Consider the following 12,492-nt stretch of genomic DNA (forward strand, 5'->3'; position numbering starts at 1 on the left):
AGCGGATTTTGACATTTCTACAATACGCAAAAAGAAATTTTTTTAAGAAATAAATGAGTGTTAGTAGTGAATTTATGGAAAGTAACTCTACTTCGAAAACCCAATCATCAAATTTGGAGGGGTTGGTTTGGGATTTGTGTATTTATTTGGAGACACGGTTGTTTGGGAAGTTAGATTGAACTAAAAACCGTTTCACAGTGATAACTTCTAAACACCAATTTATAGCAAATTAACAATAATATTTAAGAGTTTTCAAGAGTAGAAATCGCTCGAATACCATAAAGAAGAGCTTGTTCTTAGGAACGAATAGCAGTTGTGTTGAAATTCTGTGAAAAATTTTGAACATATCCAATGGAATTTTATGGAAAAATGCAGACATGTTGGAATTTGGTGATTCTTTACATCTCAGGGAGGATGTTCGGTGACACGATATGGAATGATTTGTAATACTATCAACGCATGGGGAATATTCCATTTGGATTTATTTTTCTGCCTTTAAGAGAATTATTAAAAAAACCGCTAAGAAACTGTTTTATAAATGAATAATTCTTTCTATAGAAAGTTAGTTGAGTAATGTATTATCAATGGGATATTGAATATTTGGGAGATAAATATTGAACAATACGTAGAAATCTGAATCTTTTATTGATATGCTTGAGAAGAGTTATTAAACATTTTTTCTGTATTGACAATGCCTTTTCAGCGCCATCTGATTGTCAAATGTGTTTTCACTGACCAAAATGTAGTCGGTTTTTAGTACTAGAAATATGAGGGCATTTCCTATCTTTCTACTCTATAACCTTTGCTTCTTATACTTAACAATTCAACATTGACAAAGAATCATAGATAAATGTCAAATTTATCGCCTGATTCTTTCGATAGGTTTCTCGATAATGAAAAATGGCGGCGCAAATACCTATACCTATCGAAATGGCCGATACCAAGCCAATTCACAATATATAATTTTTTCAATGGCGCATAAATTATGGTAATTTCCGAATACATCTACTTCCACATAATTGATAGGTATGGTCTTCTCGCCTTGTGGGGCGCCAAACGACAAATACGATACTTTATGGTGCCGTCATTATTAACTACCATTAACAAGGGAAATGACACACCTATCAATCGAATCAAGCTATACACTTTATTAGAATTCAATACATTTCATCGAAATGATTCTGAATTGGAAGACATCCGTAAGAACGACATGTACCTAGCGATTTATCAACAAATTACAACAGTAAATTGAACAAAGAGTAACGTCTAAATTAGATACGTATACGAGTATATCATTAACCATCAGATATAAAAGCTCAAAATCATAGGTTTTCAAAAACTCGACACTGCCATAGAGGTAAGTACTCTTATTCCAAGAAAAAATATCGACACCTCAGTGTAACAATTTTTGATGAAAGCAAATATCAATTTTAACTGCCTTCTATTAAATTCAGCATATATACAGGGTATTTCAAGTAAAAGGACAATTTGAAACTGTGAATAGAGGACATCGAGCTCAATTCAAATGAATCCCATTTGACCCATTTGCATTAGGTAGATCGTTTCAAATCCACAGAAAGATTTCTGAAATTTCTTCGGGCATTTCTCAAGGATTGGTTTTTTATAATTTTTGAAATGATAGCAGAAATGAAGAATCAATTCAAATAGGAATTTTTTTGTGATCGTATTGTTGTTCACCTCAGTAAATCAAAATAAAAAAACATTTCGATTCGTAATAAAAAAAATACCCGATCTATATAGGTAGATATAGTCTTTCATTCTCGTTTTCATTGCACATTTATATTTTCGTTATCTGCATACAGAATAACTATAAAATTGCTCCTTGAAGGAGATCCTTCATTTCTTTCTCGCTTATTTCGGTTCCTTCCTTTAATACTTTAAATCTCATATTCTCATGTCAAAGAGAATTCACTCAAAGGTACTGTGACGGTCGGTTTTGATCCTTTTTTTTAATTTCATATGAATTGAGTTAACTTTAAATTTTAAATTGCCCGAAACTCAACTCTCAAAGGGGGTTCTCAGCTTACAAACCACTTTTTCAGTGAAATTTTCAAATGTAATTCGAAATAAATTTGAAATACCTTAAACAATTTCTAAATCAATAAAAAAAATTATACAAAAACCTTAACTAAATATCCTAAATTACCTTATAATTACTAATGACCCCTTCATCCAGTGGCTTTCAATTTCAAACGTCTCTGGACACTATAAATTTCGATTATATTATTCTTTCGATGGCCTGAACTCTTGACATCTTGTCGGACAATTTGGATTTGGAAAAAACTGATTAATCCCAAGCTGCTTCTGCTACTTCTGACGGCGAACCTTCTAATTCAATTCTTTTCTCCAATATGTACACTGAATAATCATTACTTCTTCTATTGGTCCAATTTTTTTTCCTTCTTATAGAAATTCTTCAAGTTTTGTTATTTTTTTATTCTCCCGTTACTATTTTTCCAAGAATCCAGATTTACCAAACCAAAAATATCAATTATGCCTTTTTCATAATATTGCATCCTTTTCAATTCAGTTTTACGTATCAATCAGTACTTTTTGACAACCATCTTTCATAAATCATAAATTTTTTTTCCTTCCTTATCAAAACCTTAGCAACTATTTCTATGATATACAGAATTGATTTTTTTATTTTCAAACATCCTTCAACAAACTCACCTAAACACAACACAATAATAATTAAACATAATACAAAAATTTACATTTGATCAGATGATTCGAAGAAAATAATACTTTTATTCAATTTCGAAGAGAACTGGACCATATCAGTACCTACTACTATTTTTATACAGAGTTGGGCGTGAGTCTGGAATAAAATTAATAGGTTCCGAACATCGCTAGTCGTCTGATATTATAAGTAATTATGTTATTGATCCAGGTATCTATTCATAGGCTTCACTTGTTCTCCAGTTTCTTTAGTCAGCTCATAGCTCACTTATACCATTTACGTTAGCACAATAATGCTACTAATATTATAAGTGTAATCCGATGACAATTCATGAGAGAGAGATGGAAAATTAAAACGAAAATGGACTCTCCATCTCGGAGAGCGAACGTTTTCCTCAATCATTTTATATTCTTTCATTTCGCGACAGCTCCATAACATCCCTGATACGTTTAAGCCTCAAGGCTCCAATAATAATCGAAATACCCTTCGGAAAAACCTTTCATCGTATTTTCCCAAGTTGTTAAGTCGCTCGGAACCCCACTTACGCCGCAAAGACGAGCAGAATAACGTTCCTCCTAATTTCCTGTTGTCAGTGAAAGCGATGACAGAAGTGGCCGTAAATAAGTTGTCCTTGGCACATTTTCGACGATTTTTTTACAGGTGTTAGATCAACACGGCGTTTCGACTAGTGTTAACTAGATGGATGCCGGATTTTGGGATCTGTCTGAAGTGATTTATCGCTTATGGAAGCTGAGATTGTAGGGTAGCTTTTTAATTATTCAAGCAGAAAGCTAGCAGAACAAACTTGGGATCTTCAGAATCGAAGGTCTATCTACGAGGATGTATTGATATCTAGTTAGCCTAGACCAGTTCCATGCATAAAACAAATATTGCGTTACCATAGCAACGAACAATAACTCATTAGAAGTGTCAGTGTGAAGTTTGAGGTCAAAAAAGTAAACCAGAGTTACGCAATAAATTAAAATAAGAAGATGTCCACCGAAATTGTGAAAATCGAAAAATTGGAGTATCGAGCCATCATCAAGTAGCTGTATTTAAAAGGGTTAAGAGATTTACGAAGATATGCTTAATACCCTTAGTGATCAATGTCCTTCGTATGGACTGCCAGCTTAAAAAGAGGTAAATTTTCCATTGAAGATGATAACCGATAGGGAATGCCAGTTTCTGTGTCAGTTCCCGAAAATATCGATGCAGTTCATGACATGATTTTATCAAACAGTCGAATTAGGCTAAAACGGATATCTGAAGCACTGAATATTTCATACGATCACGTTCATCATATAGTTGACGTCAATTTGGACATGAGAAAAATTGCTGCAAAATGTATCCGCAAATTTAATGTTTGAATTTTGACTGAAACGTGCAAGGTTAGAAGCTCGGGTAGAAGCATCGCGTTCGATCTCTGCTCGATTTGAAAACGATGTAGACTTCTTCAACCGAATTGTTACTATGGATCAAACTTGGGTACATTTCTACGATCTAGAAACAAAGCAACAATCGATGGAATGGTGACACTCTGGTTCTCCTAAGAAATTTCGTGTCCAAAAATCTGCTGGAAAAGTTCTTCCTTCAGTTCTTTGGGATTGCCATGGAGTAATCATGATTGATTTTTTGGATAAGGGTAGAACAATAACCTGAGATTACTATTCGACATTACTGACCACTGTGCGGGAAAAAATCAAAGAAAAAAGACGCGGAAAACTATCCAAAGTTGCTTTGTTTTTGCAAGACAACGCCTCTGCACACCAATCTCATGTTGCCATGCAAAAACATCGTGATTAAGGGTTTGAATTACTAGAACACCCCTCTTATTCACCAGAGTTGGCTCCATCCATCATCTCTTTCCCAAACAGAAAAAAAGTTTAAAAGGTCGTGAATTTTCTTTCAACACGGAGGTAATAAAAGCCGTGGAGGTTGGGTTTGCAGAGCAAGAAGAAACATTTTTTTTGAAAGGTCTAGAGACGTTGCAGGTTCGCTGTAATAAATGTATCCAATTAAGAGGATAATATGTTGAATAATAAAAAAATATTTTGACATTGAAATTTTGTTTGGCTCTATAGTTAGCTAAGAATTTTTCAATATATCCACGTATAGCTTCAAAATGTATAAAACTCCAAAACGTCACGAGTACATATTTATTAAACTATAGATAAAAACATGGATATATTTTCTCATTGTTGATTTTATTTCCTTAGTAAAGTTTTGAATAATATTGTGCAAGAAAAATTCTGCAGTATCCGTAAAAACCAGAAGTTTCGCCAGAAGTTGAAATGAAGAAAAAACATCAGGAATCGTCTCTATCCAATTTAAAATAAAAAATCAGTCGAATCTGCAGATTTTATTCATTCTTTTTTGGAGATGGTTTTTCTATAATTATTTTCTATGCTTATATTCGATTATTATTTATCCGACAGCACATTCGGATAACCCTAGAAAAATAATAAAGAACCTTATGAATTGTCATCGTTTCATCTCAAAGTACGGGGTATTCCAAATTGCTTGATTTTGGCTGATATGGAACCACAGAAATACATCACTTTTCAAATTGGATAGTTTATTCGGGAATCAGTGGATGTGAAAGCATGGTCCTGACCATCAAGATCACCAGACTTCAATCCTCTGGATTTTTTCGTATGTGGATATGTTGAAAATAAAAATCTCAAGACTCCATTCATAAATAGAGTCGATTTAGGGCAAAGCTCGGAGCAAAGAGTCAGGAACGCCATCAAAGAGATTTCCCGCGTTGATGCAGTTAAATACAGTGAATTCTGTTAGTAAAGGATTTCGAATTCATCAAAACACCAATTACATGATTTTGTTGAAGTTATTTCTTTTCCGCCCTTATTACAGGATATAAGAAAAAGTTGGACATACTGCCTTATTTCCAGTGATAAAGTTTTTGTAGAAAGTTTTCGAGGTTTTGATCGTTTTTAGATATTTTTGGAAATAAAAAATTCATTGCACATTTTCGAAATCGACAAACTATCAAAATTTGGTTATATCTCGTGTTATATCTTCCAAGAAAAATGAAGATATCAGGAAGCAGTTTCAGCAGATTTAAAATCTGTACGTACCTTATACTTATAACATTCTGGCTCTATTCTTACTAATTCATAACCAATCTATTTAAAAAAATACATTTCGGAAAAAGTGAAAAGATTAAAGCGAATAATTAAATTCACAAAAAATTATCAGTGGTTGCAAATTTCCGGTGATGCTGATATGAAATGAATATAATAAATAATAAATTGAGCAGGGCGAATGCGAAGCAATCTAATTTTAATTCATTTCTCTAATCGCTCACTCATTTCATTTGTTTACTGTTGCTGTATTGACACACTTCAGTATGGTCACCATACTTATTTCATACCATTAAGAAATGATCTCACTGAAGTTAGTGTAAGTTTATAAAGTACAAGAATGTGCATATCCAATGCTTGATGTGGTTAACTGTTGAACAAAAAGCCAAAAAATCGCCCACTGCGGCATGCATGAGCCATTCCCAATTAGAAAATTCCATATTATAATAAACCTCAATCTGCTTTTCCCATGTCTTTCTCAAGATGTATGTTATGTACCTCATAACAATGGATTGCGTGTGTGAAAACAGAAATTATCCCAACAATAAGTGGAAACAATCCAATAAATTGTTAGTCATCATAATGACGAAATGAAACAATTAACTACGAAGAAAATATTATTTTTTCGAGGTTGGTTAATTTACCCAATAAAAATCCAACTGGAATAATCGCTACAAAATTGTTGGTGCTTTGCTCTATTACCGAATAGTATCACGACAAAACTGAAGAAATAATTTCGTTGAAATATCATACTTTATGAACAACATCAAAACGAAATTTTTTGTTGAACCAATGTCAAGCTAAATTTTATGTATTAAGTGATCGACTAGCTTCTTTCTTCTTCATCGACGAATAAATGCCTTAAAATATTACAACGATTGATTCCCAGATGTTTGAAATGTGAGGAATCGTATAGGTCAACTATTTGTTGTGTTAAGAAATTCTCAGACTACGAAAGAAGCAAACAAAACTTGACTTTCTAAATATTTTATTATCCAACATAATATCCTTTTAATTGGATACACCTCGAGATACACTAATTTCAGCTACATCTCTACACCTTTCTATATCAAATTTTCTTCTCCAAACCAGGCCTCCCTTGAAGACTCCACATCTTCGTTGGAATGAAATTTACAACCTCTTAAAATTTTTTTCAGTTGAGGAACAAGATTATGGAGGGGTTATTGAATTTCCTGAATTTTTGATATGTTATAGATTTTGACTTGATGGGCAAATGTCTCCTGTTTATTTATCAGTCTAGATCGAGATCGAGATAGACTAGATATCAATTCAATTTCGCATGCTGGTACATTTGCGTCTTGTCCATCCTACCGGTGTTGATTGTCAGATTGTCGATGAAAATTAGTTGTCTTCAATATCATTTTTGGAAAATCGAGTGGGAATACCCGTTACGTATAATCAATCAATTATATACGTACTATCACTTGATAAGGAAAAATCTTGAGTTCAAGAGCAACAGGAAAGATTTATTTACGAAATACTTAGTTCAAACAATATAAGCTTGATATAATACGCTTCAGAAGATGAACTAGACAACGTGATAACGAAATAAGGAATATCTGCGGTTTACCACAGATATTATTATTTCCTTAATTCTTTTTCCCTCAAAACTGAGGGGACTGTTCTAAGCCTAAAAAATTTTCATAGGAAATGCTTCATTACTAAGGGATTTCCGAAATTTCTCTGAATTATTTTCGTCTTTTCCATCCTTATTATCTAATTGCCAATGAAACATCTTGTTCGGAGGAGAACGAGATGTTTTATTAGCGGAACACGAAACCAGGAAATGTATCATTTTCTCATTTTGCAATGAATTCAGTTGAAGATAATGCTCTATAATTGATGCAGAATATCCTAGAGCAACATTTTCAGACAATTATCATGCATAAGATACGTAATGACTATGATGTGATGTGGTTCAATTATAATGATACAAGGGCGACTGAGTCATATTATCTATCAAATGATACTATGCTGATCAACAATTTTCGAAGATTTCTTGGCGTCTAATGGACCAAAACTATATCTAAGGACGTGCTACAAATGCTCTGCTTCGTAATCAACAACTTCTATTGAGCCTCGACCAAATTTCGCTGATCATTTTTCAGACTTGATGCATCTTTCCTTCAACGAAACCCTTCGTTTATTGGAAAATTAATTAGGGAAACTTCCTAGTAGATTCACGCAAAATGCGAAACACTTACCTACTTCCTATATAAAAAGACGATCACAAAATGTTATGGTACATTATCAGCCCCCAAACTCATCCCCGAATTTTTTTATATGCACAATCAAAAGCTTTGAAATTTTTTCAGTTTGTTGAAAAACGTGCTCCATGCTTCGAATGTCAATGATATTCAACCTCCTACAAGATTTTATTTTAAGAATACGGGCAGATTCGCGTTTTTACTAATGACCTATGTATTCAATTCACTGAAGTATTTCAGTCAATGAACTTGGGTATATTCCCTAGAAGAACTTTAATTGGAGTCCAAAACTCAGAAAGTAGAATGTATTGGGAAACCTTTTATTTAAATGGAAAACAAGATTTTGTATTCATCATTTGATGATAATGTTTGCAAGTAAATACGATATACATAGCCACCTATTGTTGCGCCACAAGAAAAACCGAATATCCATTTTCAGGTCCATAGCATACTAGACAGTTTCTTTTCAACTGTCCTGACTTATTTTGAAATGATGTTCAAACCCGACTTTCGCACTTCAAAATAGGGGTTGTGGCGCCATCTCCCGAAATTTGAGGTAGCGTAAATAGTGCGCATTCGCCTATCCGGAGAGCGGGAAAAATTCAATTCTGACATTTCTCCCCAGCTTGGTTGAAAACAATTTTAAATAGAGGACAGTTTATTTCGAAAACTCTTCGGTTTGTGACGGTAATCTAGCGTAAAACGTGCATCCCACGTGGTCTCGATTTCAAGGCGTCTCGTGTTGTTGCGAGGCATCTCAACACTCCCAGAGCATTTTCCTAATGGATTTGAACTTTGAGATCGAAAATAGAATCAATCATGAGAAGTTGATTCGCATCAATCCAATTCGAGCACTGCGTTCGGCAGATGCAACTTTGGTCTGTAGATTAATGTGGATGGTGTTGGGTGGTCTTCGTGAATAGTGGTGTTTGTAGAATGTTTCCAATGTTTGATCTGTTCTTGCTTCTTGTTATCACTGTTTGCACAAGTCACTCGCACTGATAACACACTAGCTTTCCGTCGAATTCTTACCTGGACTAGTCTGCCAGCTGAGTCCTCCAATGAACATTTTTCTGAAACAAGTAAACAGAATTGTTGAGAATAATCTTCGTCTCGGAGGGAGAGCTATGTGTGCAGCATGCGAAGACGGACGCACAGGGTTCAAACCACTAAGGGTGCGAAAGTAGGCAAAAAAGCCGGCTCCGCGCTCGGAGTTCAACTCGTGCTGCCGCGGAACTTACCCTGGGTCGTTGGGGACTTCCGCAGGGGATCCTCCTTGGACAATTTCCTGGTTCTGAGGCTCCATGACACTGAGTGATGCGTACGACTGAACTACGACTAAACTAAAGGTAAATAGAGAGACCGGGATCGTATAATCGCCCGGAATCACGTTCTATGCGCACTATCAACACGATACTAGAGATCGGTGGGAAATGGCAATGGCAGAGAGGCGCAGCCAAGGAACTTCGGTCGAGTTCGCGGCCGGTTCGGAAACGCACGAAAGCGACTGCGCCACTGTACTGATGGATGAAACAAACAATGGCTGTGATTGGGTGCAATCCGTGCACCGCCAGTGCGACGATGACGCAACGTCTTACCAAAGAGTAACCAACAAGAGGTTTCACTCTGTCAATTTACAAGGCGAAATCTGACTCATGGAATTTTAACCTTGGAGTGGGGACACGATACGCGCCAGAATACTGCGAACAGAATCATCCGCAGTCAAATCAGAATCTGGGCGTCCAATCAAATTGCGAGTTGCGAACCGAACGAATATCGGCAGATATCGGCTTTCGTTTTCGTATCCTGTCGGAAACGAATCAATTTCCGTTTATGAAAATAATGCGACTTCTTTCAAAATAGTTCGAATATCGAATTATGAGTATTCCCTCAAGGTCATTGAAACCCAACCGGCCAAAATGACAGAGTGCATCCTCTTGTTGGTTACTCTTTGGTCTTACCGCTGCGCCTTGTGCGTTCAGGTTCTGCCGGTGCCGAAAACACGGAAATATTGCACCAGGATGTAGGCCATTCAAGAAGAGGTGGAATCAATCAGCTGATTGTGGTCAACTCCTGTGCGGTTCCCACTTATGTGAATTGCTACACTCATTATCAAGACATCTCCCTGCTATGCTCCGCCTGCACTTGGATTCTTATGCGCTACATGTTTTGACCTTGCCGGAGGTTTCGCACTCGATTGACGTGTGTATCCACAGTTTCCGATATTACTCTTGCATAATTGAACGGTGAATATGATTATCATTTTACTCCATATTTCGCTTCCTTTCGATGAAGAACTTGCGGAAATTTATAACGCTCACTACGATGGGACAATCATTTATGAACACCCTGTATAACAAGGTCGGCCCGTCAGCGGTCAGAAGGGGCAGAAGAGTCTTACAGCGGGTTTCATAAAATCACTGAAACCTTTTCATTTCTGAATATATTGAAGAACTAGCAATTAGGAATAATGGGGAATTCTCCTCAATTTGGGTTATCACTGCATATGCAAGTTCAAACTGAATAATTATGAGTTTCTTTCATGTTGTTTTCGAATGCACCGCATAAATTATTCAAAATCATTCTTCAAATATGGGGTTTTAAAATTTAAATCGCTTGGTTTCAAGTTGACGATTTGGCAACAGCGCCTACTAGAAAGTAAAAAAACCAATGACCGATCAGCTTTTTTATAAAAGAACAGCTGTTGATTTACAGGCGCGTACTTACTGGCGAGCCTCAACTGCAACCGGCCATAAAAATCCCATAAAATTTTACGACCTTCCTCGTTCGTCGCAGACTTCATAGACAGCCATCTTTGTTTATCTCATCAAGATAGTATATTTGTTGTTCTTTATTATCAAGGCATATTTCAGTCTATGTTGCCAACTTGTGCAATTGAAATTAAACGATTTAAATTTTAAATACCCATTTTTATTTTTCATTTTTAAGTGCTCAATATATGATTCTTCAAATTTTCGTTCCAATATAAATATTAAGAATGTTGATATCGGTTGAAGGAACAATAAAAACCTAGATCTCTATGGCCATAGAGATCTAGGTTTTTATTGTTCCTTCAACCGATATCAACATTCTTAATGCTCAATATATATTTAGTTAGTTATTTCAAAATGTGACGTTTTGAAGATATTTCATAAAAAATACATCATTTTCGTCAGAAGGAGTATTCCCTATTGAATGGACGTATTAACATCATAATTTGATGCTAGAATGATATTCTGAATGATCATGACTGATTGACTTCAATCAAGCGTTGATTTCCCGATCAAGCTCTATGAAGTCCGGGGTTAATTTTCTCATACATCTGAGCACCAAAATTAATGAAGTATCTGCCATACATTATGCCTAACTCATCATGAGTTTTATGAATAATTTAACCGAAAATATTTTGGAACGCCTGCACCAGATATTCAGATGAAATTCCTTAGCTTCAAACTCGTCAAAATCTAGCATATCATCTAGTGGCCGTAGTGCTATACTGAATGTGTGTTGCATATCAGGTGAGGCTATTCTTCATTAGGCTCAGATGATAGCGTTACTTAATAAATTAGTAATTTATCTAGAAAACTGTATAAAAAATTTCGAAATAAAAATTGTATTAAGATGGACAGAAAATGGACGAATTTTTTTAACCTTGACCTCGACATTTTAACCTTGACCTCGACATCAAGGTTATTTCGAGACCCAATTGATTTGTTTTAATGGAAAGGTATATTCATCGTGCAGTTTCCTATTCTTCATTAACAAAGTAGTATCTTTCATTTGGACAATTCACGGATGTCAGTTCCTCAACCGTTTTTTATCGGATTAGTTTTGTTGCTCTGAAGAGGTCAAATGAGATCGAAACCATGGTCAGCATTTACTCTTCTTCGATGGAACCTTTTCCCTTTCGTTGTCCTGATAATAACAAATTGGCTAGTTCGATTCAGTTCGTAACACATGTTGTCATTCATATCAGCGGGTGGAATGCATCTGAATTAATTCTTATAATAATATTGTCAATGTCAGAAATATTTATTTATACTCCTTCGGACGAAAATGATGTATTTCTTATGAAATATCTTTGAAAGGTCACATTTTGAAATAACCACTTCAACCGTTTACCAAAAAAATTTATTTCAAGCACTTAAAAATGAAAAATAAAAATGGGTATTTAAAATAAATTAAAATAAAATAGCGTTTCATTTTAATTGCACAAGTTGGCAACATCGACTGAAAAATGCCTTGATAATAAAGGACAACACAACAAATACATTATCTTGATGAGATGGACAAAGATGGCTGTCTATGAAGTCTGCGACGAACGAGGAAGGTCGTAAAATTTTTTTGGATTTTTATGGCCGGTTGCAGTCGAGGCTCGCCAGTAAGTACGCTGATGTATATCAACACGTGTTATTTTATAAACAAGTTGATCGGACATTGTTTCTTTCATTTCCTAGTA

The 12,492-nt window shown here is 35.2% G+C and overlaps 1 protein-coding gene across 3 annotated transcripts in view; it reads right to left on the minus strand.

Moving 5' to 3' along the window:
- The window catches only part of LOC123313385 (RNA-binding protein Musashi homolog Rbp6), a 1,061,117-nt gene extending 1,051,635 nt beyond the window's left edge, over positions 1–9,482 (minus strand). For all 3 annotated transcript variants that reach the window (XM_044898252.1, XM_044898254.1, XM_044898251.1), the window contains exons 1-2: positions 9,275–9,482; positions 9,066–9,106 (exon numbers count right to left, since the gene is read on the minus strand). In XM_044898252.1, coding sequence (XP_044754187.1) covers positions 9,066–9,106; positions 9,275–9,339 — 106 coding nt within the window. In that variant the 5' untranslated portion in view covers positions 9,340–9,482. The remainder of the gene's footprint in view (positions 1–9,065; positions 9,107–9,274) is intronic.
- Between the last annotated feature and the right edge of the window lie 3,010 nt (positions 9,483–12,492).

Source organism: Coccinella septempunctata, chromosome 5, assembly GCF_907165205.1.
Source record: "Coccinella septempunctata chromosome 5, icCocSept1.1, whole genome shotgun sequence".
Classification (NCBI taxonomy): Eukaryota; Metazoa; Arthropoda; class Insecta; order Coleoptera; family Coccinellidae; genus Coccinella; species Coccinella septempunctata.